At 42.1% G+C, this 23,256-nt stretch overlaps 1 protein-coding gene across 5 annotated transcripts; it reads right to left on the reverse strand.

The window, feature by feature from the left end:
• Nucleotides 1-281: 281 nt before the first annotated feature.
• Nucleotides 282-14,933, reverse strand: rspry1 (ring finger and SPRY domain containing 1). Of its 5 annotated transcripts, XR_013779193.1 has the most exons (17): nt 14,535-14,933; nt 13,487-14,094; nt 11,607-11,659; nt 9,182-9,294; nt 7,366-7,492; nt 6,878-6,936; nt 5,922-5,988; nt 4,993-5,124; nt 4,781-4,896; nt 4,518-4,661; nt 4,305-4,416; nt 3,894-3,996; nt 3,620-3,772; nt 2,835-2,939; nt 2,040-2,652; nt 1,881-1,940; nt 282-780 (listed from the first exon to the last, which is right to left on the reverse strand). XR_013779193.1 is itself a non-coding variant. In XM_079345350.1 (15 exons), the coding sequence occupies exons 2-15, from the start codon at nt 13,882-13,884 to the stop codon at nt 2,556-2,558; spliced, it is 1,779 nt and encodes a 592-aa protein (XP_079201476.1). In that variant the 5' UTR covers nt 13,885-14,094; nt 14,776-14,933; the 3' UTR covers nt 282-2,555. The 5 variants fall into 5 exon arrangements, 2 of the variants coding, with proteins under 2 accessions (XP_079201476.1, XP_079201475.1); XR_013779194.1 differs by having other exon boundaries at nt 282-1,940; XR_013779195.1 differs by having other exon boundaries at nt 1,881-2,652.
• Nucleotides 14,934-23,256: the final 8,323 nt, after the last annotated feature.

Consider the following 23,256-nt stretch of genomic DNA (forward strand, 5'->3'; position numbering starts at 1 on the left):
TGAAAACTTTATAAATGTTTACATAAGTCACGTGCCAAGCACTTTAAAAATAAATTCCCTTTATTGGGGTAAATCTTTTCTTCCTGTCGTCGTGTTTCACTCACATTAAGTTAACCAGTGAAGCTTTATAAGATACTACCAGCTGTCATACTGGTTTGATTTGACGATTGGTCTGCTGAGATTAAATTTATGTGAAGAGCTACACATTTTGTGTACGATGTGTTTCAGTAAAAACGACCACAGAGTAAGCGTCAGAGAAATGAAGTCTCATACAAAAATAATCACATGTACATACATTTATTACAAATATCACAATCCAGGAAACAACATTTCTCCAATCAATCACATCTTTGGGAACTCTGGGGCGAAAGTCCATAGATGTTTTTAAATTAGACATATTCTTTACACTCCTGAACTTCATCTCCAACCGTAGAATTTTCTCTCCCCTGCATGTTTAAGGTGCCTAAGGAAAAACCAACAGTGACCCGACCAGTCTTTAGTCCTGCTGTGAGATGCATTTAGTCTTTTAGAAATCATTCTAATATAGGCTGGATGATTCAACAGATCCTGTTCATGCATTTCGGTTCGAGAAGTAACTCTTCCGTAAACAACCTGACCAGAAACAAAAAAAGAAGAAACTTTGAGGTGTCATATAGTTTGACATATTGAATTTCTTTAAATTATACAAATAGAGATTTTCTAGAACCAGCATCTCTCAAATGTCCTTTTTGTGGCCTGTCACAAAATATGAATGTCAGTCAACCCAGAGATGCTTCAAGCCTAGAAAATGACAGAAAGAGAAGGACTGTAAACGTGAGGCTCCGATGAAGACACGGGCTGAAAGATGAGGAAATGGCAATCTGAGAGCACAGAGATTACATATAAGCACAAAGAGGAGAAGCACACTGATCTCGGCCTGAAACAGGAAGTTACATATCCGTCTGACAAAACTGGACAAGATCAGCGCCGATCTGAAAACTACACCCCACAACATTGCTCTGATTTGAAGCAACATTAGCATTCATTTTTTTTCTGTACTGAAGCCAACACCCTCAAGGTCACGTTGCTGTTGTTGTGAGCAGTTGCTCATGTTAAATATTTTAATTCCAAATCAGACCCAAAATAACCTTAACAATGACTCTGGGGTACTTAGTAAACAACATTTCTCTTGAACCATTTACTTATCTGCGAATACAACACTACCATCAATCAACAAACCCGGACGTACCTCTCAACCAAGACTTTACTTTAACCATTAGTTGGTCTTCATTATTAACACAAAAAGAAGTCACAGCATGTTGAGCGAACATGATCGTCTTGATGCAGAGGCCTGAATTTGTCACGACAGAAGAAAGATTAAGACATTTATTTCTGCAGACCCTCAACTGAGCATCACTCAACGTCATGCTGCATCACAGTTTGTTGCCACCAATCAAGAAATTCAAGAAGGAAATGCAACTGTATGCATCCTCCTAATGGACTCTCCAACTGTGCATAACATCTCTGGGGGAATAAGAAGATGAATAACCATCTGTTCGCCATCATCCCTGTTTATTCGTCGTGGTTGTTCCACACATGAAGCCGAGGCAAAATCAACACAACTGAGCAAAGACAATAAAGCACACAAAGCAGCAGGGTCAGCAGCACTGAAAATCATAATACAGATTCAAGTATTTCACATTTCACTTGTTTTCAAAATATAACCGTGTTCCTTAATGATCTCAGCCGTGACGCAGCTGGATTGATTTTTAACATTTGCTTTTGTAAACTATTGGAAACTGAAATGGAGGAATAATTGGACGACTTTTGAGCTTCCCCACACTGACAGCAAATCTGATATTTGACCAAAAGGTGTCTTCGCTGATGAAAGCCAATCCTACCATTGCACGACTGAATAGTAGAGACAGAGAAGCAGACCGATGGACAGGCGTCTGTAAAACCTTAAGAGAAGAGAATGAAACTGCTACTTTGAAAATGCCATGATTTGCATGTCTATACCCAAAACATGATGTTGAGGAAAATCTCATATGACTCTGTACCTTGTATTTAATACTGTACTACAGGCCGTGCTCTTTTCTGCTACTCGGCCCGTTCAGATCTGCTGATCACTGTGATTGGATTAAGTAGTAGTAGCCCTGGGCTGAAAGCGCAGCCGCATCCTCAGATCAGAAAAAGGATGTCTGATAACTCAACGCAGGGGATTGCAGATGAGAGGTTGGTTCTGTCCTTTTCTGGTTAGCTTCTCACTTTGTTTCCCACAGAGAACATACAGAGTACAAAGTTGATGATTCTTGGCCCAGCTTCTGCTTTGAGTTGTCAGAAGGATACAAAAGAGGAGACGTTGGTAAATGAGATAAAGCTCCCAGGGGTCCCCTCCTCTTGACTCTTTCTTCTCTCCGTCGTCACCTCCTCTTACCAGAATGAACAGTTCTGGTATCATCACAACACTGCGGCACCATCCGTGCAGCTCTGTTGGGTGAGAGGGGATGAGAGAGGGAGGAGGAGGCTGTCGGGCTTGTGTGTCTCGCCTCACTGGAGGAGGAGCAGGGAGTGTGTCAGGACACATGTGCAATAAGTCTGACCCGGGTCTGGATGTCCTGGCGGCACAGGGGGCACGTCTCTAACTGTAAGGCACACTCCATACACATACCACTACAGGAAGATGGAGAGAAACACGAGGAAGATTTTAGAATTCATTCACAGAAAAGGCTAGATGCAAGTGAACAAATGAGAGTCCACTGACTTTAACCCATATATGTAAAACTAGTTTTACTTTCAGTATCTTTAGTTTGTTACATTTCACCACTTTTTGTTGACAACAGATGCACACATACCCATGTCCACAGGGCCGCAGCTCCGTGTCGGCCATGACGTCACAACACAACGTGCAGCAGTTGTCTCTGATGCTAACCTGCTTTAGTAAGGCCAGACGCCGGTGTCTGGAAAACACAAACATAAACAAACCAAGATACAGAGATGCTTCCTTATATGCACGTTGGATTCAATGCTGTCGTTTTCTGACTAAATGTACAACTAGAGAACACAGCGTATCAACAAGATGAAGCTAATCTGTGCCCAACCCCCACTTTGATTTACACACATTATTACACCCTTATCTAACTGTGTCACACTATAATGTAAACTATTTATTTTAGGTGTGGTGGTCAGGGGCTTTCGTCGGACACAACCCCCTGAGATGAGTGCTCACACATTCATATAAAGAGTGCGGTGGACAGTGGGGACATCTCCTGTATGGATTTTGTTTTGGTTCAGAAATGTTGCCAATGTTCTTGTGCAATTAAGACAGTTTGTAGGAGTTGGCTTGCAGACAAAGAAATGACCCAATATTGGGTGCCTAGGACTTGTGTTCTTGTTACCCTGGTGTTGAAATGGATATCGATATCAGATGAACATTAAAATGCAGTTATTGTGACAACCGTACCTTAACTATTGTGTTTTTCACAGAGCTTCTCTAATGTTGTGACCAACATAAAAACGGCCTATGTACACTGGAGCCACCTAAAAAAAATGGCCGCTCACCCTTTGTGTTTAATAGAAAGTACAATGGTCAGCGTGCATTGTGTTTTTCTACACTGAAATGTCCAGATGCATTGCTCACCTGGGTAAGATGATCTTCTCACTGGGCAGAAGTGAAGCAAAGTCGTTGAATGTGCTGAACTTTACGGAGGGTGGGTGACGGAAAGGCTTGGCCCCAAAGTTAAACTCGCACTGCTGGTAAGACATGAAGCTGGCGGCCGCAAAGAAACCAGACCTGAGAGATCAGAAATGAAAGGAGGTCATCAGAGAAAAAGACGGAGGGACATCCACAGGTGAGAAAGAATGAGGGAGGGACAGAGAGATAATCAAGGAAGTGATTCTACACGTGGACTCACGTTGCTGAGGAGAACACCTGTTTCTCTGGTGGCAGCTGATGCCCATTCAGATAGAAGATCATCTGCTTCTTGCTCAGGTCCAACAGGAAGCCGATTGCATCTCCTAAAATCAACACACGCAAGGGGAGCAGAATTAAGAGTTGGTAAACTGTTATTATTGTTATCCTCCTGCGTGGGAGGGAACCCGAATCACAGCCTGAATGCTGGCGTAAGCAGCAGTGTGTAGGTGCTTAATCACAAACGCGCCAGGGACACAGAGAACAATAAACAACTTCTAAATAGACCAGTCTGACATTTAACGAGCGGTGCCCCTTCTTCTATTGTTCAATCTGACAAATGTTTTTAAATGCGTGATTAAGAAATAAAAATAGAATGCTTTTCCAAAGTCCTAACTGTGCGGGTGGTGCGTACCCTCCTTCCAGCAGGGGTGAGAGTGAGGTTTACTGCGAGCGTTGTACCAGATGAGCTGCCTGCAGCCATCATACGCACACGAGTATTCATCATCTCCGATCCCGTATCCCTCCTGCAACACACACAAGCACACGACGTGGTTTATCGTGCTACACGGTAAAAAAAACAAAGAAAGTTGAAACACTGAATAGTCGAGACAGCGAGGACGAGTACATGGTTGAGAAACTTGCTGTCCTTGGTGGCCCATCCAATCTGCATCACGCCCGAAGTAATGACCGTCACCTCGTAGTACCAAATGCCTGAATCCACGCAGAATGTGCAACGTACGCTCTCAAAGGAGGATGCGTCACATCGTGCCTTAGGAGGGGAGAGAAAACATAACATGACTTCTTCAGGTTTGATATACACTTGGAAGAAAACGATTTGATTCTCTATGTTAGAAAAAGTTTTTGCTTCATATGGCCGCCCTCACTGACCTCTAGTCCAGTAGGGGAGATCTTGAGGTACTCGCTGACGTCGTTGCTGTTGAGCATGGCATTGATATTTGTGAGGTTGACCTTTTCATACGTGAACTGACGCCCGTCCTTTAAGACTGAACGGAGGACAACAGAGGAATCAGCCTCAAACTTTCTTTACTTACGGGAATCATCCACAAATGAAAGCACGCAGATCCAACGTGTTAACTCACAAAGGTTGTCGAGGCTCCACTGTGAGCAGAACCCCACCTGCCGTTTGAGGTAGTCGGTCTGCTCTGCCCACGACTCCAGGACAGCGAGCCGATTGCTGATACACGACTCAGACACGGTTAGTTTGTTCTCACCTAGGGACAAGGAAATGTAGCACGCGCGTGTGATGAAACAACTCGAGTCTCGAAACAAACCTCGAGCACAAAAAAAACAGTAGAAGTGACTATGTTGTTTAAACGCTGTTTCAAATATTCCAAACAAACATTGTAGAAAAGTGTCTTATTGAAAGCTGAATGTGCCAGCTGCGTAACGGATAAAAGCAGCATCGACATGATTCAGAGTGGTGAATCGAGACCAGAGAGCTAAAGACTAGACTCAGACCTTTAGGGGTAAAGACTGAGACAGGCAGAGACCAAATAAAGACAAAGACCAGAAAATTCCCCAACTGGTGTGCAGCGGGCGTGTCAGTCATTTAGATCGTAACACCAGGAAGGTTGCGTCCGTAACCAGGGGATACCAATCTCATTGTGAATGAGTTGAAGTTATTTGCTCTTTTAGAAGAGGCCTCGCCTTCTAATGATGTGATAGAGAAGTTGTCTTGACAGGTCTTGATTTATATCAGCAACCTGTCCAATCTGAGACTGAGATACTATCTCGGTTTCGAGATCTTAAAACACTGGTCTCGAAACAAGTCTTGGTCATCAAGTATTACAACTCTACTTCAGAGCGACGGTTTATTTTTTTTGCAACATATTTGTTGTTCACACACAGTGCTGTATTGTTCTGTAAACAAACAGGAACACCTGTTGTCTCTGTGTCATATTTGATACCGTACTGTCTATGAGCAGGCTCAGTTTCTATCCTGTCTGTATTCATCTATAAAGAAGTCAGCAGGTTTCATCTGTCTCTCGATGAACTTTAAAGGACTTACTGGTCTGGGAGAACTTCTCCAAAGCAATGAGAGCAAACAGCATGACGGTGGGGTGCGCCTCGGAGCTCTGCAGGGACATTCACAGAAAAGACAGAGAGGACAAGGTTTTGGGTTGAGCCGTTTTGAGGATTTGATTTCTATTTTTTGCCTCGAACAAAAACATAGAATAACATTTCATATACGTTCATTAAATGATGCGTCACATTGTTTGCTTCTGTTGACAGATGGTAGATGAATCCAATGACACCTGTTTTGTATTTGACAGCCGAGCTGAAATCGACCTCAGGATGGACTTCTGTTAGCCGAGGTCTGGTATAAAGTCCCTGGATATTATGCATCTACGTATAATATTACTGTTCATATTGTTGTCGTTGCTTTTTGCAACTTCTGCATCCTGAAACATCACGTTTCAAAAGCTGCATAGAGGCAATGCGGTTGTGTTTTTTTTTTTTTTAATATTCAGATACTCAGTATGAAACACTTTGCTCTGACAGCAGCTTAGAAAGCACTTCTTTTCTTCTCTTTTTGATAATCAACTAAGACTAAAGTAGAAGTGATTGCTTGGCTTTTCTTTCCACGACTAAGTTTATTAATCTGATTATTTCCAAATGCTTTTTACTTTTAACAATCAAGTCCTCATTGCCAACAATATGAATATGAGTAGAGATTTCACTACCTGACATGAAGGCTTATTTTATTATTGAAGAACGATGAGTAGAATTAGAGAGGAGGTTAATCATTAAAGGGAAGAACTTAACATAACAGCATTACAAACAACAACAACGTCTTTGTCAGGGTTTTTAAACAAGCGTTTAAAAAAAGGATTCATGGTTGTTGCTGTGTTACAACGTACTACTGTGTGTGTGTGTGTGTGTGTGTGTGTGTGTGTGTGTGTGTGTGTGTGTGTGTGTGTGTGTGAGAGTGTGTGAGTGTGTGTGTGTGTGTTTTTTACCCACCAGGCTCTCCAACAGATACTCGAGGGTCCCAGGACTCAACAATCCAATACTGGCTGGACCTTCAACAAAAAGGGGAAAAGACAAAAGTTGTAAGACAGCTGTGGAAGATCTCTCCTAAAAACATGTCAACTACTTGATGACTTTGGGAAAAAGACTTTCCAAAGCAACATAATCTCCGATAATACTGAATCTATCTATATATATATATATATATATATATAGATTTTGTCAATCGTGAAGAAATGTAGTTACAACAAAGTGGAAAAGTACTTAAACGTTTAACTGTTTGCATGAATACTTGGAAAGACATAAAACCAAACAAAGACGAGTACAGGTCACTCAGTGCAGTAACATAAGGACAAGTGCCTGAAGGCTTTAAGTCTGTCAATACCTTCAAGTTCAGAGCAAACAAGTATCATAGAAGTGGAAGTAAACAGGATAGGAGTGGATAGGACCAGAAGTTTCGAGAGTGAAAAAGAGGACTTTACCAGCCAGTTTCTCCGCCAGGCATCCGAGGACAGCTGTAGTGTTTCTGTGTTTAGCAGGGTTCAGAGCGTCCTGTCGCGCTAGAGCTGAACTCAAACTCAACATGTCAGAGAGTTTCTGCAGAGCATCCTGTAGAGAGGAGACAAAGCAGTATTTTTTATTCAAGGACACACACACACACACACACACACACACACACACACACGCACGCACGCACGCACACACACGCACGCACGCACGCACGCACGCACGCACGCACGCACGCACGCACGCACGCACGCACGCACGCACGCACGCACGCACGCACGCACGCACGCACGCACGCACGCACGCACGCACGCACGCACGCACGCACGCACGCACGCACGCACGCACACGCACGCACACGCACGCACACGCACGCACGCGCGACCGGGGTGTGTGTACTTCAAGCTGTACATGTTCAACATGCAGAGTAAGGTTTAGGGTTTCTATTGAAAACTGTCGAGTCCAAACAGTGAAGAATGTGTAAGTACGCTGTCTGTCCTCAGGTCCCTTTTGACAGGGAAGCAGGGGGTCCAGAACAGATTTTATTTGTTACAATACGAGGAAGGGGAATGTGGGAAAGCAGAGACGAAAAAGAAAAACAACAAAGCACAACACCAATGAAATATGCCTTTTTTTTTTACCTTAACTGCCCTGTTCATCTCTTTCATGTGTCGTCTTGTTGAAACTGCTTATCAGACAGTGGTCACATGTTGTGATCAACACAAAACAGGAGGTGTGATATTACCTGGTATTCAGGATTAGCCCTTTCAGATTGAATTTTGGTAACAGGACTGTAACTAAGCTCGGCCATCATCACGTCTTTGTACGTATATTCACATTGATTCCTTGGCGGTGGAACGTCTGTGTCCCTGTCTGGGAATTCACATTCGTTTGGGATAAACCGGACAGCAGGAGCTCCCCATACACTCACAGTCAGCCATCATAAACACACAGTGCTGGGCTTCCCCCACTGGATCAGCTGATCCCACATCGCCCCTGCAACACTTCCGTTACCACCACCGAAGACGGTCATATTGAAAGCCAACGTCACGGGGAAGTAAATGTTGTGCCTTGAAATGGCTGAATGGGTGAAGTGCACAACAAGAACAAAACAGCTGTTTTTTGTTTGCAGCCACATTATAAAACATTCAGCCAATTTCCATCATGTAAATGTGTATCCACACGGCATCTGTGATGTGGACTGCTCTTGTTCGTTCATCATCAGATAAAGAGCAAAATACGTTGATTTGAATTCCAGGTTGGATCACTGTAAAATCTCTGAGGGGCCAAAGTGCTTATGCAAGGCACTGCAAGCTGATAATCCCCCTCTATAAAAGTCTTTAGTATCCACAGGAGGTTAGTCCAATGTTCTGCTCTTCACAAAAACTGATATGTTAATAATATATATTAAAAAAAGTAAGACTCAATAACATTTTTATTACTGCAGCCAAAGATAACAATCCTTGCCCCAAAATAAGGGTTATATATTTTTTAAATATTAAAACACTGCTCGATAAGAAAAGTGAGTGGACATGTCCTAATATATGTGTGTGTGACTCAGCAGCTCGCTAAATGTCAGTGACTGACTTTGTTATGTCCTGACTGAGGTGTAAATAATTAGGCAGATTCAAATGAGTAAAACATATTCATGGGAGACAAGGTCCACACAGAGAAGCAGACAACCAGGCCAGAGCTTCAACCAACATGAGTTAGGTTGAAGTGAAAGGATATTAAAAATGTGCCACCTTACGTAAACACACACACACACACACACACACGTGAGACACTTACCTTGGTCGGCAGGGGACACTCATCCAATAGAAGGGTGATGACTGCGGGGCCAAGCGGATCGTCTAATGGGATCACTCGAATCAAAGACTGGACGACCTCGAGCCAACCATCATCTGAGGGAGAAGAAGGGAAGAGGCTGATTCGATTAAGGGGAATTACTCGTGTCATAAATCCTGCAACAATAACAACTCTTCTACAATACGTCATGACGAAATATTGGGGTGGGGATGTGCTTAAGGAAACAGTCCCCTTTGACTGTGACTATCAGAAGCCAAATAAACAGTAAAACATCCACTTCCTGTCCATTAGATGACTCAGTGAGAAAATCTCTCGATCTCTATCAGTAATGAGAGCGCCGGCCGACCGGCTGATGAATAATGCAACATCATTCATAGCACGTGTCACACAGAGAAGGACTGGCTTGCTGCTTGGCTACCTTCAGGGTTCACTATCTGCAAGCTAATACGAAACCTGGCTGTTACACACACACACACACACACACACACACACACACACACACACACACACACACACACACACACACACACACACACACACACACACACACACACACACACACACACACACACACACACACACACACACACACACACACACACACACACACACACACACACACACACACACACACACACACACACACACACACACACACACACACACAGAGTATCTTCTCACCATGTGAGTAGATAAAATAAACACAAACATTGATAGTAGAGCCAAACCTGAAAAACACTTAGACCTGTCAGCTAAATTATTAATTCATATTTAATGTGCTATACTTGATCCTAGAGGGGACATTCAGTTTTACAGCCAGTTATGGAGAGACATGCTGCTCACACACGCAGGCACAGACAGAACCTCTGGAGACACATTCAGGGAGAGACGTCAGAGTGATGGGAATACATGCACAGGGAAGGGCTGCGCTCCAAAAAACTTATCACAATATATCATCATGTGCTCCTTGCAAACACATCCATGCAGAGGTTACAGACACAGTGCCGGGCCTCTGCTGTTCGTGTCAACAACTAAGAAAACAGCTGAGTTGGACATTTTCCAAACTCAATGTACAGTATATCACAATATGTCTCGAGATACGCATCAGATCGTGGGGTTGTGGGGAATCACCAGCCCTAATGCATGGAGCGTCCCCAGCAGTCGGGGGTGGGTGTCTTGCTCAAGGACACTTCAGAAGTCCACAGGAAGTGAACTGGCATCTCTCCATCAACCGCAGCAAAAGAATGGATTTTTTTAAGAAGTACACACCAACACATGATGTCTGCAGTGTAAGCCGTATGTCTCTTCCTCCGGTGATGGAGCATGCTGGTCATGCTGGCTCAGTAGATGTGTCACAGTAATGTGGAGACTTAACAACAGAGGGTTTACTGAAGGTCTTAACAGTCTGACATAAGCACACTGGTTTGTTCCTCATTCACACTCACAAATCTTTGTGCACTAAAAATAAAAGCTGCTAACCCAAGAAGAGAACAAAGTAAAGGTTGAAACCAAATGTTTTTAAAGCTTAATTGTACTTCTATATCATGGATAGAAGGGTTTGAATTAGTTGTCAAGAGAGCTACATATCAATTCCCAGAGAAAGAAAGACAGCCGCTGTCTGCGGCTTGCAAAGTCACCGCAATATCCCTGTCTCAGCAGTTTACGCAAAACACTCCACAAGCTCAGCCCGAGGGGAACGAGACGTCATATTCACAAAAAGAGCCGTTTCAAATTCCTGCAACTTTTCATCAGTTGGAAGAAACGATAAATCCTCTGGATAATTTATGAGAGGTCGAAATTACACAGCCATATTCCAGGTGGCAGTTTACTTTCAGCCTGAGGAAAACGTAATCTGGACTCTTCATTAATGTGTCTAAATGGTTGAAGCTACAAGAACAGCTACAACTTCTGTTTTCCTGGAGACCGGGTGATTATTTGACAAAAACCATGATAACGTCCATCTTCAGTGATTGCAGTTAGACAGGATCATATTTTTAAGATAAAAACGCTTTCTGTTTTCCCCTCTGATTTCCTCTTGCTGCTTTAATTACGCTTGTTGAGTCACGAGTTTCCTAAAGGAAAGATTGTTTACTTGAGGCTGATATCTCAACAGTTACTGTCCAGACTTGAAGCCCTGAGTGCGGAGGGAGTGTCTGTGAGCGTCTGTGTTTACAGCTCTAATGTAGAGGACTTTGCAGTGGAGGCTGGGGGAACCAGTGGGAAAAGCTGGTTGGGAATGGCAACAGAATGAGAAGCACAGTAGAGACACTAGGACAGAGGGAAGGCCAGTTTGCTAAAAGGAAATCTCTGATTAATTTATTTTACTTTTAACAACTACAACACCAGCATTTCATTTTCCAACACTGTGTTTGTGTGTAGTGCAAACACATTTTTAGATTTTCCTTACCTGTCTCTGCCATCTCATGCAGAGTGATCATGGAGTAAGGAGGCTCTTGGTCACTGAAAAACAAAACAGAATGTGAAAAGGCGTGTTCACTTCACGGGTGTTTGTTACTGAGCAGACACATGCGAGAATTTAAAACACTGTGATTTCTGTGTCTGGGATAACAGTGTGTTTCTGTGATTTCACTACAGTCCAGAAACCATATTGTCCCAAGGAGAGAATAAGTCATTGTGTAATTGTGATTGAGGTACAGTGTTTTTGATGATGCTGTTATTTGTCACATGTCGTGGCTCAACCCAAGCTGAAGACTGCTCACAGCGTCAGATCCTCAGGTTTCCAAACACACTCAACTAAAACTGAAACAGCTTCTTTTTTTTATTTATAAGTCAAACTTATCAAATTTTTGGTCATGGCTGTGAAGTGGAGAAGCCACACTCAGCAGCTTCGCTCTCAGAATGAGAATGATAGCTGAGGGCTTGAGCAGCACTTTTCTAGTCGTCTGACTTCTCAAAGTGTTTTTACGCCGCAGGTCACACCTACACGTTCACCCACTGATGGTAGAGGCTGCTGAGTAAAGTGAACATCAGCTGGAACTAATCCCATTCGAAGCAATGAGAGAAACAGGGTTAAGTGTCCTGCCGAAGGACAAATCGGACATGCTGGGGATCAAACCCTTGACCTTCCGGTTGAGAGACGATTGACTCTACCGACTGAGTCACAGCCGCCCACAATAAAGTCAAAGTGTTTAACATCGACCTGGGAAAAAAAAAAAACATCTTGCCACATCATTACAGTCATCTCAAAGCTTAGAGGAAATTGACTTACACAAGATACATGAAGCCACATGCTAATTATAAGTGCTGCAGCTGTGTGTAATACTTTATATCATTCAAGTCACCCCTGTTGAGAATTAGCGAGGTCCATGCATTCAGTCTGATAGCTGTGTATCATTAACCAGCGTGTTGAATTAATTTAGTGTCTGCTGTTGTTGTACATTTCAAATTCCCTGGTTATGCTTCTTAAAGCCACAGCGAAAGAGAAGACAGAGGTTAGATGACAAAGAAGACGTGGTGAGATAACGGAGGAGCTGTGTCACTTCGGTGCTTCTGATCTGCAGCAAGACGTCAAAGACTGAAACGCCGGCACTAAAGCGCTCGCATACGTTCATGATGACAAAGAAGTTTGAGGTCATTGCTGGCATCAACAAGACAAGGTGTGAAAATATAATAAAAATCAACAGATCTCAAAAGCAAAGTATGATGAGCAGCTCTAACAAGTCTCATAACAGCCACCTGAACAAACCTGCTGATTTTAAACATAAATGCCATTGCATATTTCAGCTCGACTTAAATACACAACATGTAGACAAAGTCTATTCAACTCAGTTTTGGAGGAACGTTAGCTTTTCCTATGAGGATGAGTTATAGTGCTACTTTTTGACTTCATTCATTATCTTCCAATAAAAGCAGCCTCCAGCTATGAGTGTCCTCGTAAGGAATCATTACTGAGTCAGAGACTTTCATCTACTTTATTCTGTGAAACATGTTGCCGAGAACTCTGCACAAAAAGCGTCACTGGGCTGTTTATTTTAGTGGAAAAATGACATTTGACTTAGTCATCCCAAAAGCATGACTCGACTTTGTACACAAACGAGTCCTGCATGTGATATTTGTCTGTTTGTCACAGCTAAACATCCTCAAGTCATTCTAATTCTGACAAACATCTATCCTGATTGGAGTGTGCATGAGTTAATCCGACGTGAGAGCTCGACTCGGGGCATTTGACAAAAACACCGTCAGAACTATTTAAACTGCAGAGTATAAGTTTTAAAACTGTAAAGATATGTAGCTTTCTTCCATAAATATAACTTGCATCAAACTTACTTGTCTACAAGTGTCCTGATTACAGCCAATGTGTCCAGCACCAGACCATCCACATTCTGCTTCTTCCGCCTCGGCTCATGGGGCCCTCTCCCTCTGCGTGGGGGCCTTACTGGGTCCCTGGGCCGACTGCTTCGGGCCTCTCCGGCTTCAACACCTGCAGCTGTAGCATGGTCAACCCGCCTAGCTTGTCCCCGGGTTGCTCTTGATGAACCATGGTGATGGTCCTCCAAGTCGCTATCCTCCCTGCACACACAGCTGTTTCCCATGGTTCCAGTGCTGCAGACTACACTAGCGAGGGTCTCCCAGAATGGAGGAAGGGAGTTGGAGGAGGAAAGGAAGAGCAGTACCCGTGCAAGGTTCCTGCAGGCACAGTAAGTGATCCAGGCAGCTACTATCATATCATTTGGAGAGCGTGGTTTTTGGGGATTCTTATCCCAGAGGGTTGGGTGGGGTCAGCGTATATTAACATACTGCTCCCAGGCAGAGATGGTCAAGGAGTTGTGATGAATGTCTTGTTAAAGGGAGCAGGAGGAGCCCGATGATGCAGCAGCAGGAAACTCTGTGAACATCATACAGAGCTCAAGGCTCAGGTCCAGTTACCATCACAGCTGAGACAGAGACACAAACAGAACAGAAAGAGTGAAGAGACTCTGCCTCCAAGATGCATCTAATCATGCTTCATATCTTACTTGAAAACTATGATCACAGAAAAACCGCAAAGTGACTAAAGAGACAAGTGTCAAATCTTCATGAAAAAAACTTCTTCGAAAATCAACGTGAACTATCTGAATCATAAGATAGACAATGCCATCCTGTTTCACTATTACTCTACTAAAAGACATCGACATAATATTCAACAATGACTGTGTACAATATTAAATTGTTGAGACATTTTATCACAAACAAGATGTTTTCAGTTAGCCGGCTAGCAATTGAGCTAGCCACCCACCAAATGAACGTTGTCAGTCCCACAATAATAAGGTTATAACAATAAATAATACCTTTAATCTGCCATTGTGGTGTAAATATAACCGGAATGCATACTTACGCGTTTCAGCATTAAAGACACGCAGTTCAGCACTTTGTAAACCAAGCCGAAGTAGTTATCAAAACAGACTGCTAACTAGCTGGCTAGGCTAAGTAGAAGCTTATTAAGCTAGCTGTTAGCATTAGCGATCTGATCGAGCTGTCAGTCTGAACTACTCAGATGACAAGGGGAGCGATGAACTACTCCTGGTACTCAAACACAGCAGAATATGAACATGACCTGCCTGTGTCCCTCAACACACCTTCACTGAAGAGCTCATTCACACGGCGGCTGGCTAACAGCCTCGTACACACAGCTGCTAGCTCAGTTCCGTAGCAGCTCAGTGTTTGGTCATCATCAGCTGTGGGAGAGGAGAGGAGGAGGGTCTCTGTTCAACACACGGCAGGGGGCGCCATTTCTCTCCTGTGGACGAAATATTCAAGATCTTACTGAGAGGAACAAGCAGGGGCAATTTTACAGTCTGTTGGGGCCCAGGGCTAAATTTAATTGGGGGCCCCTGTTGTGTGTTGACAACAGCTGCTGCATAACCGACCATGTTTTACCCCAGCAGACACAGAGACAAGAAGATGTGGGTACAAAACACATTCCATCTAGGAAACTAAAATACTGGGAATATCATACATGTTGAAAAAAGCGCCGGTGACATCAACAGTGCCTTTCTGAAAAGGTGGAAGATTTTCAACTGGAGCTCTCGGACAAGATTGAATAGGCACATTATTGCACATTGCAGTTTAATTATTTAAACAGTATGTATACTTTTTGTAAATAAAGTATTGTTTTTAATAACAACAGGCTTTATTCTTTACAGGCTTCCCCTACCTTATCTTTTCTAGTCATTCTGAACTACATAAGGAATGGTTGAGCTGACCATATTAAAAGCACAGCTCTGTCAACTAAGCACTGTTTTCCTGAACACGCAGCGCTGAGCGAGCTGAACGTCTTGAGTCGTGGCACCCAGATCGTCATTCCATGCAGTATGTGTGATGACATGCTCCATAAAATACATCAGGGTAACCAGGGGCTGACAAAATGTAAAGAGTGCTACAAAAACACCATCTGGTGGCCAGGCATTGACAACAATGACAGAGAACTGGTACAGTCATACCAAGGGCCTTTTTCAAACCAACCCCTACACACTCCCTGAAGCTGAATGAAGTCAACTCCATCCAGGTGTAGGGTAGAAATACAGCAGCAGGCTTTGGGACAAACTTCACTCTCTCAGGTGGAAGCAGGAAGTGTGTGTTACCATGGTTTCTCATCCTGAGGGAACGGCTTATTATTAATGTACGTAATACAGTCTGTAAAAGTCATTATGTAGATTATTTTTCTCTAGTAAATTTATATTAGTGTAGACTTATAGCAAAACGATCAGATGGAGCCCACATTCTTTATTGTAATTCACAATTGAATGTTTAGTTAATTTATTATAATATCAAAGAACAGGTTGTCTTAAATGAAAGCACAGACAAGGAGACTATAAATGAACATCACAGCAACAAAACGTTTATTTTTTTGTTGTAGCCGAAATTAAGTTTTACAAAGAAATCAAAAGTAAAACAATGATAAATAACAGTGAGAAGTTGTCTGTAACATGATTTAATATTCTTTAGTTTTTGCAACAGTCCCTTTAAATATGAAACACAATCAAATAAACACGTCAACAGAAGGAAGAAAAGAAGAGGAGGCTTTTATTTGATCCTCAGAACAATAAACAGGTGAAGTTGTTAACGTCTGTATGACGATATTAAATGTCCATCTTAGTTGGAGCAGTGTTAGTTGGCCCACTACCACTCCCAGCTAAGTGGTTTGAGAGGGACTTAATATGGCGGACCCTCCGTGTGGACGCGCAAACGGAGGGGTAGTGGGTAGGGCTAGGGTGTAGTGGACGGTTTGAAAAAGACCCCAACACTGCAGCATCAACTGACCTAGTCAGAATATGGAGCCCTTAATAACCACACACCTCCCAGAGCTCCCATAGCAGAAGATTTCAGTCGATCTCTCAGAGTACAGAGGTCACATACCTCAGCATCCTTGACTATTTTTTTAGGATGACTGGAAGTTATAAATCTGCAGTGAAACAGTGAAACTGTTATTGAGAAGCTGTAAAGCACCTTCAGTCGTTGGGGAATACCAAAGGAGGTGAGAAGAGACAATGGACCACAGTTCTCTGCTGAACTGTTAAAGAAATTTGCAGCAGAGTTCGATGTTCAGCATGGCACTTCCAGTCCTTATTTTCCCCAGTCTAATGGTATGGTGAAACGTGCAGACATTCTTAAGCACGAATTAGTGGAAAAATACTATTTGATACTGTCTGCACAAAATGTTTCACAGGTGCTTCATATTGAGATACATCAGATGTGTGAACTTTGACTTCCTGTTCTCACCATATAAATGTACAACTCTAGTTTAAGAGTATAAAGCTTCAGCGCAAACAGGACTGTCCAGCATTCTGCGAGGCACTCCTTTGATGTGACTTTGTATGATACCCCCATTCTGCAGAAAGTTATTCTATGCAATAAAATACCCAGAGACAAAAGACTTTGCTTGCAGATCTTCATTCAAACAGAAAAATCCACGACAACAATGACCCTCACCTGGCGCTTCAAATGTATTGCTCAACACCAAAGAGCCGATAGGGGAGAGCCCAGCAACACTCATGATAGGACGGAGTCTACGAACGACTCTGCTGACCTTAAGGAAATTTCTAAGCCCCACTTGGCCTGATCTTCAGAGTGAAACAGAATGACCAGTGAGCCAAGAAGCTCTATGAGAGGTGCTGGTGCTCAATAAAGCCACTCACTCCTCTCAGCTGTGGGTGACAACACTCGTCTCAAAATTGATGGGAGTGGTAGTCTACCCACATCCCTTTAGTTCAGCTGATTGCACTATATTGTTATTTAAGGCTTTTTGTGTTTATGTGTAGTACACTTGAAATACTGAAACGAAAAGAGGCTTACTTTTAAAAAAAAGTGATAAAGGTGATTTATTATCTGAAGCTTAACTTGGCTAGAAGTTGGAAGTATGTCTCAGCATGGCACCCCCACACGACCATTTTGGACACCCTCCATTTGCCAGATATGAGAGCATTTATCACAGAAAAAAAACAAAAGGCTATGTGACATGGGCACATATCACAACTATGATGTAAAAACAAAATTACTTTTAGCTCTATTTGCACTGAAGCAAATGTTTATTTTTGTTGTTTGTTTGGATTATATGCCTGCATCAATTGATCTGAGGAATGTCTTCTGCATCAGAGTAAAACCATAGATCTCAAATAAAGAGGTGGGCTCGATGGTCGTGAGACACTGCAATGAGCCCTCCATGTCTGTTGGATTCAAAAGTACATGTTCCATCATCACCAGTCTCATTTTGTGTTTTTTTCTGACAGCTGTGTGCTGATAATAGTAGTAGTAAATATAATAATAAAATTAGCAATAGTAGTAGTGTGGTTTGCATTTCAGGCAACCACCCTAATTAGTAGTTAGTACTATATGTAGACCTACTCCACTGCAGTGTGAGTGGCAAGTGGCACCTGTTTTGTATTTTTATGTCTTCTTTTGTGAGCATTTTTTATTTATTTTTTTACATGTAGGCTATCCATGCTATATCTGTAGTTTATGTTTACATGCATACTTTTTGATTCGTATGCAAATGTTTAATTCACAAAAAAATCTGTAAAACGGAAGAAATAGCTGCCGCACCTCCGTTGTCGGTACTTCATAGTGTGACACCCAGCGGAAGTACACAAAAAGGAGCGGTACTTCAAACGCAGCTACAGCTACTCCTGCTTAAACTTCTGTCAACCTCTGTCTCTCTCTCCTGTTCGTCTGCTGTGTGTGTATAACCCCTCCCCTCCCCCTGCTCAGTGAGGACACAGACGCAACCGCACAGCTTTAACAGAAAAAAGACAAGAAAAAAACTAATTGGCTCCCAGAATCAACTGGAAAATCAGACCCAAAGAAAAACTGTCACAAAAGAAGAAGTGAGAACAGAACAACATCAGAGAGTGACTGTCGTCCTCACCAGGGTGAAAAGTCTTTTAAATGTGACACGTGTGGCAAATCTTTTAAACAAAAGTTAGAATTACAAAATCATCTGAGTGTCCACAGAGGTAAGAAGACCCATCCCTGCACGATTTGTGGGAAAGTATTCAGTTCAAAGTCAAGACTTAACATTCACATGAGAACACACACAGGTGAGAAGCCCTTTGTTTGCAGTACATGTGGCAAATCATTCAGATGTAAAGGTAATCTGACAGAACACATGAAAACACACAGCCGAGAAGCCTTTCTCCTGCAGCACCTGTGGCAAAGCATTCTCCTACAAGTCAGTGTTAAATAATCACATTCAAATTCACACGGGTGAAAAGCATTTTGTTTGCACAAGCTGTGGCAAAACTTTCAAATTAAAACCTAATTTGTTAAGACACATGAAATCACACACAGGTGAGAAGCCATTCTCCTGCAGCACCTGTGGGAAAAGCTTCTCTCAGAGCTCACACCTGACTCGGCACATTTTTCGGATTCATACAGGTGAAAAGCCGTTTATCTGCCCAACATGCAACAAATCTTACTCACTTGAAGAGGATTTGACAAGACACATGAGAACACACACAGGTGAGAAGCCTTTCTCCTGCAGCAGCTGTGGCAAAGCATTCTCTATGAAGTCAGTATTGATTATCCATATTAGAACACACACAGGTGAGAGGCCTTTTTCCTGTGGCACCTGTGGGAAAAGTTTCTCTTGTCGCTCACAATTAAATAGCCACATTCGAATTCATACAGGTAAAAAGTAGTTTACTGCACAAAATGCAACCAATCGTTCACACTTAAAGGGGATCTGAATGTCCATTAAAAAAACAAAACTCAAAGGAGAGTTTAGTACCTGCACAACATGCAACAAGTCTTTCAGATTACAAAGGTGTTTGCCCACATGGAATCACACACAGGTTAGAGTCAGTACCTCTGTAGCACCAGGGGAAAAAGATTTCTCAGGTGTGTCATTTGAATAACCAACATCATTCTCATACAGGTGAAAAGACGTACACCTGTATTACCTGTGGGACATCACTTACATCAGAAGGTTATTTGCATTAGTACATCCAAATAAAAAAAAAACCCAGCAGCTTAGTGTTTGGTTGTCATCAGCTGTGGGAGAGGAGGGTCTCTGTTCAACACACGGCAGAGGGCGCCACTTCTCTCATGTGGACAAAATGATAAACCCCTTTCTGAAAGGAACATGCAGGGTCAGCTTTACAGTCTGTTGGGGCCCAGGGCTAAATGTAATTGAGGGCCCCTTCAACCAGCCAACGGGGCGATGAAAGTCCGATGAGGCTCCCTTATTTGGTTTTCTTATTGTCATTGCGAAATTTTCACATTATGTGCAGCTGATTTATTTCATATGTTTTTAGCGCTCTGGGACCCCTATTGTCTGGGGCCCCAAGCAGTTCCCTACCTGGCCTGCTGTTGAAAAGCAGTGGGATTATAACCAGAAGTACAATATCACACATGGGGTGATGCTGCCCTCGTGTGGTGGAGGTTTGGGAGGTGGTAAGGTGGGCATTGCAATAAAGTCATGCTTCCAGATGACACACTGAAAACCTTTCTCAGGGCTTATTTATTGGTTATAACCACCTTACTCTACATTACTGTTTGTCTTTTTTTGCACATTGCAGTTTGCACAGCGTGTAAACTTTTTGTAAATAAAGTCATTTTTTCAATAACAACATGCTGTATTCTTTACAGGCTTCCCCCACTTTATCTTTGCAATTTTGCACTTCACACAGACTGATGACTTAATGACATTCTTCTAATTATTTAGAACAATAGCCTCTAAATATAGTTGTGTAGTCTTGTGCGTATTAGTCTTTACTTGTTTACATTCTTTAGTTAATTGTTAATATTTAATGTTTACATTGTGTAGAGAGAGCACAGTCTTCTCTAGTTAAATTCTGCATATAATTAGCCCAAATATAGAAAAACCTTTCAGATGTTCAGATGTTGTTGTGGGAGGCCTATGGTGTATAAATGGAAGAGTTTTCACGTTTTGCATTTGGGTAATTTTTAAGGAAATGTTTTATTGCAACGTTGCATTTTAAAATGGAAACAGTAATAAATAAATTAATAGATATGAATACATATGTATTTTATTTTGTAATAGATTACTTGAAGGAATGGAGAGGGTGGTGGAACAACTGTTTATTCTGATTGGCTTAGTTTATCACACTAAAAGGAATGAATGCACCACTCCAATCCAGGTGTCCCAATGCAACAAGCATCTGAATCCTATTTACATTGTACACTTAAATCACACAATACTAACTGGCTTAGCTTATTATCATACTTACAGGAATGCATGCACCCCACATGCAGGTAAGCCAATGTAACGAGCGTCACTTACATCACACAATAGTGTCTGGTTAGCAAGTTAAGCAGTTAAAAATTGAATTTGATTCCACAAAGAAAATATTTACATGTTCTAGACATTGTAATAATACACCTTTTTATGGATTAGTTACAAAACATTGAGAGGCAGGGTAAATGTAACATGATTTATTTGATGTTATTTAGAACATATATGTGACAGCAAATTACACAGGTGGGTATTGTGCACAATCTCAACGGAGCCAAACACTATCTGTTCAGAAACAGCATCAGACCCTCATGTACATATCTGCACTCCTCTGCCCCCCCTGTGCCAGTGCAACCACAGGTTCAGCTGCAGCTGTTGTGCCATTCAGTCAGTGAATGGTTTGAGGAGCCAGTTTTGTAAAGGATATGCAGAGTCCCCCAATATGTAATAGCCAGCATTCACTTCACCGATGTTCCTGGTGCAAGCTGGGTGAAGGGCTACATGCTCAACTAACTCCCACGACATGGAAAGTCTCAGGACTCGAGCGTCATGCACACTCCCAGGCCGTTCTGCATTTACACTCCAAAACAGACCTTTTCCATCCACGGCTTCTTGAAGGAGCCTTCTCTGTTCGAGTAGTCACAGTGGTTCTCTTGCAGGGCTTTGATGGGAACGTGATACTGTGGAAGCCCCCAGCTGTTCTCGAAATTCTTCTCTCAAAACTGTTCTCGTTCTTAAAATGAGAAACACTAAAAGTAAACTAAAACATAGTTTAGTAGTTCCGTATTATACTTTTCAATTGAAGATACGTCAGATGAGTACAAGTACATGAGACTATGACACAAAATGAAAGTTCTTACCCTTCTGTGTCATTTCTTTCGAGCTAATGTGCTGTTGTTAAGTACCACCTCGCAAAGCTTTCTGGTTTTCTCAGCTCTATTTCTCCTCGCAGCACGCAGCCTTCTCTGAGCTATATTTCGTTTTGTAAAAAAAAATGCCAATGAGAAGGAGATGAATTTTCTGGATGTCTTCCATCATTGGTCTTTACTGTGTTGCATTTTCCGTCTTCATTGAATCTATTAGAGCGCTATCGTGTCACGGAGCTGACACACTCATCAGCATCCGGCTACACCTCCTACACACTTTTCAACTTTTATTTGTTTATAAGCACAACGAATCACACAGACCCTATGTTATGGTGGAACAAAAAAAGTGAAGAATCAATTTGCACTGAACTTGTATCAGGGATTGTTTCTCCATCCCTCAACGGCTTCTTAAGAGATAGATCAAGAGATCTGACTTCCATTCACCTGCACTGCCAGTGAGGTGAATTTGTTTTAAGAGTCAGGTATTAAAAAGAAAATGTATTAATAATTAAAATTCTGTGAAATATGAACTCCAAAATACATTGAGATGGTGTAGTTTATGAGACTGATGAGACTTGGTCTTGTTTTCCTTAAGCCAGTCAATGAACTGATCTGTGCCAAAGTGGTAATTAATAACTGCTCTTCCTGCCTAATGGTATTCTGAAAAAAAGAAGGTTGTGCACAGGTATATCATTTTCAATTAACACTATTTTAATCTTTCATTTAACAGCAACCTCCGCAGTTTTTCACAGACTCAGAGTGTTCTGTGAGAGACTCTTTGCTTCAGTCTAGGGCTGTATTGAAGTAGGTGCAATCAGACATCCCATGCTTTCCTAGGGCTTCAGAGAATTTTTGTGATTTTGGAAAGTAGACACATGGTGAGCTTTCAAAGGATGGAGGGAGAAGCCCGTAGTCACTTGAAGTGGTGCGGTACAATATATTCTGTAGCCGTCTATCCTTTGCTGCTGGAGTCATCTTGTAGGAGAAAACTGGGTTCCCAAGGTTGGCACAGCTGTTTGTGCTTTTTCCCTGTTGTTCTTGAGAGGTTGACATTGTAGTGCCTATGAACAAAAAATAAGAAATTAATATTAGAATATAAAAACAAAAAAGAAATATATAAACAAAACGAAAAAAAAAGAAAGAAATGAAAACAACTAGAATATGCTTGAAAAATCTTCAAATGTAAAGTCATGACAGGAGATGATGTAGGTATACCTCCACCCGAACAATGGGTTTGTTTTGGTTCTTATGCTGCCTTAATGTGCTTCTTGAACATTGTACATACCAGCAGTACGGTCGAAATGACAATAGTCTTTCTCGCACTCCCAGAATGAAGATCAATTGATCTTCAGGTAAAGTTGTTAATATACTCAGCTGGTATGATTTATATTTAAAGTCTGCCTGCTTGCTACAGCTAATAGATCCATGTAGTAATATGTGAAACCAAAATATAAACAATAGGCACAATATTTGCCATTTATTGTTGACACTGTTTTCAAGCT

This window comes from Symphodus melops, assembly GCF_947650265.1.
Source record: "Symphodus melops genome assembly, chromosome: 6".
Lineage (NCBI taxonomy): Eukaryota > Metazoa > Chordata > Actinopteri > Labriformes > Labridae > Symphodus > Symphodus melops.

Coding starts and splice junctions, on each gene's coding strand:
- rspry1 (XM_079345350.1), bottom strand. CDS start 13,884: ATGATAGTAGCTGCCTGGATCACTTACTGTGCCTGCAGGAACCTTGCA. Junction 4,897..4,992: donor GTGGAGCCTCGACAACCTTT/GTGAGTTAACAC, acceptor TCCTCCGTTCAG/TCTTAAAGGACGGGCGTCAG. Junction 4,662..4,780: donor TCTCCCCTACTGGACTAGAG/GTCAGTGAGGGC, acceptor TCCCCTCCTAAG/GCACGATGTGACGCATCCTC.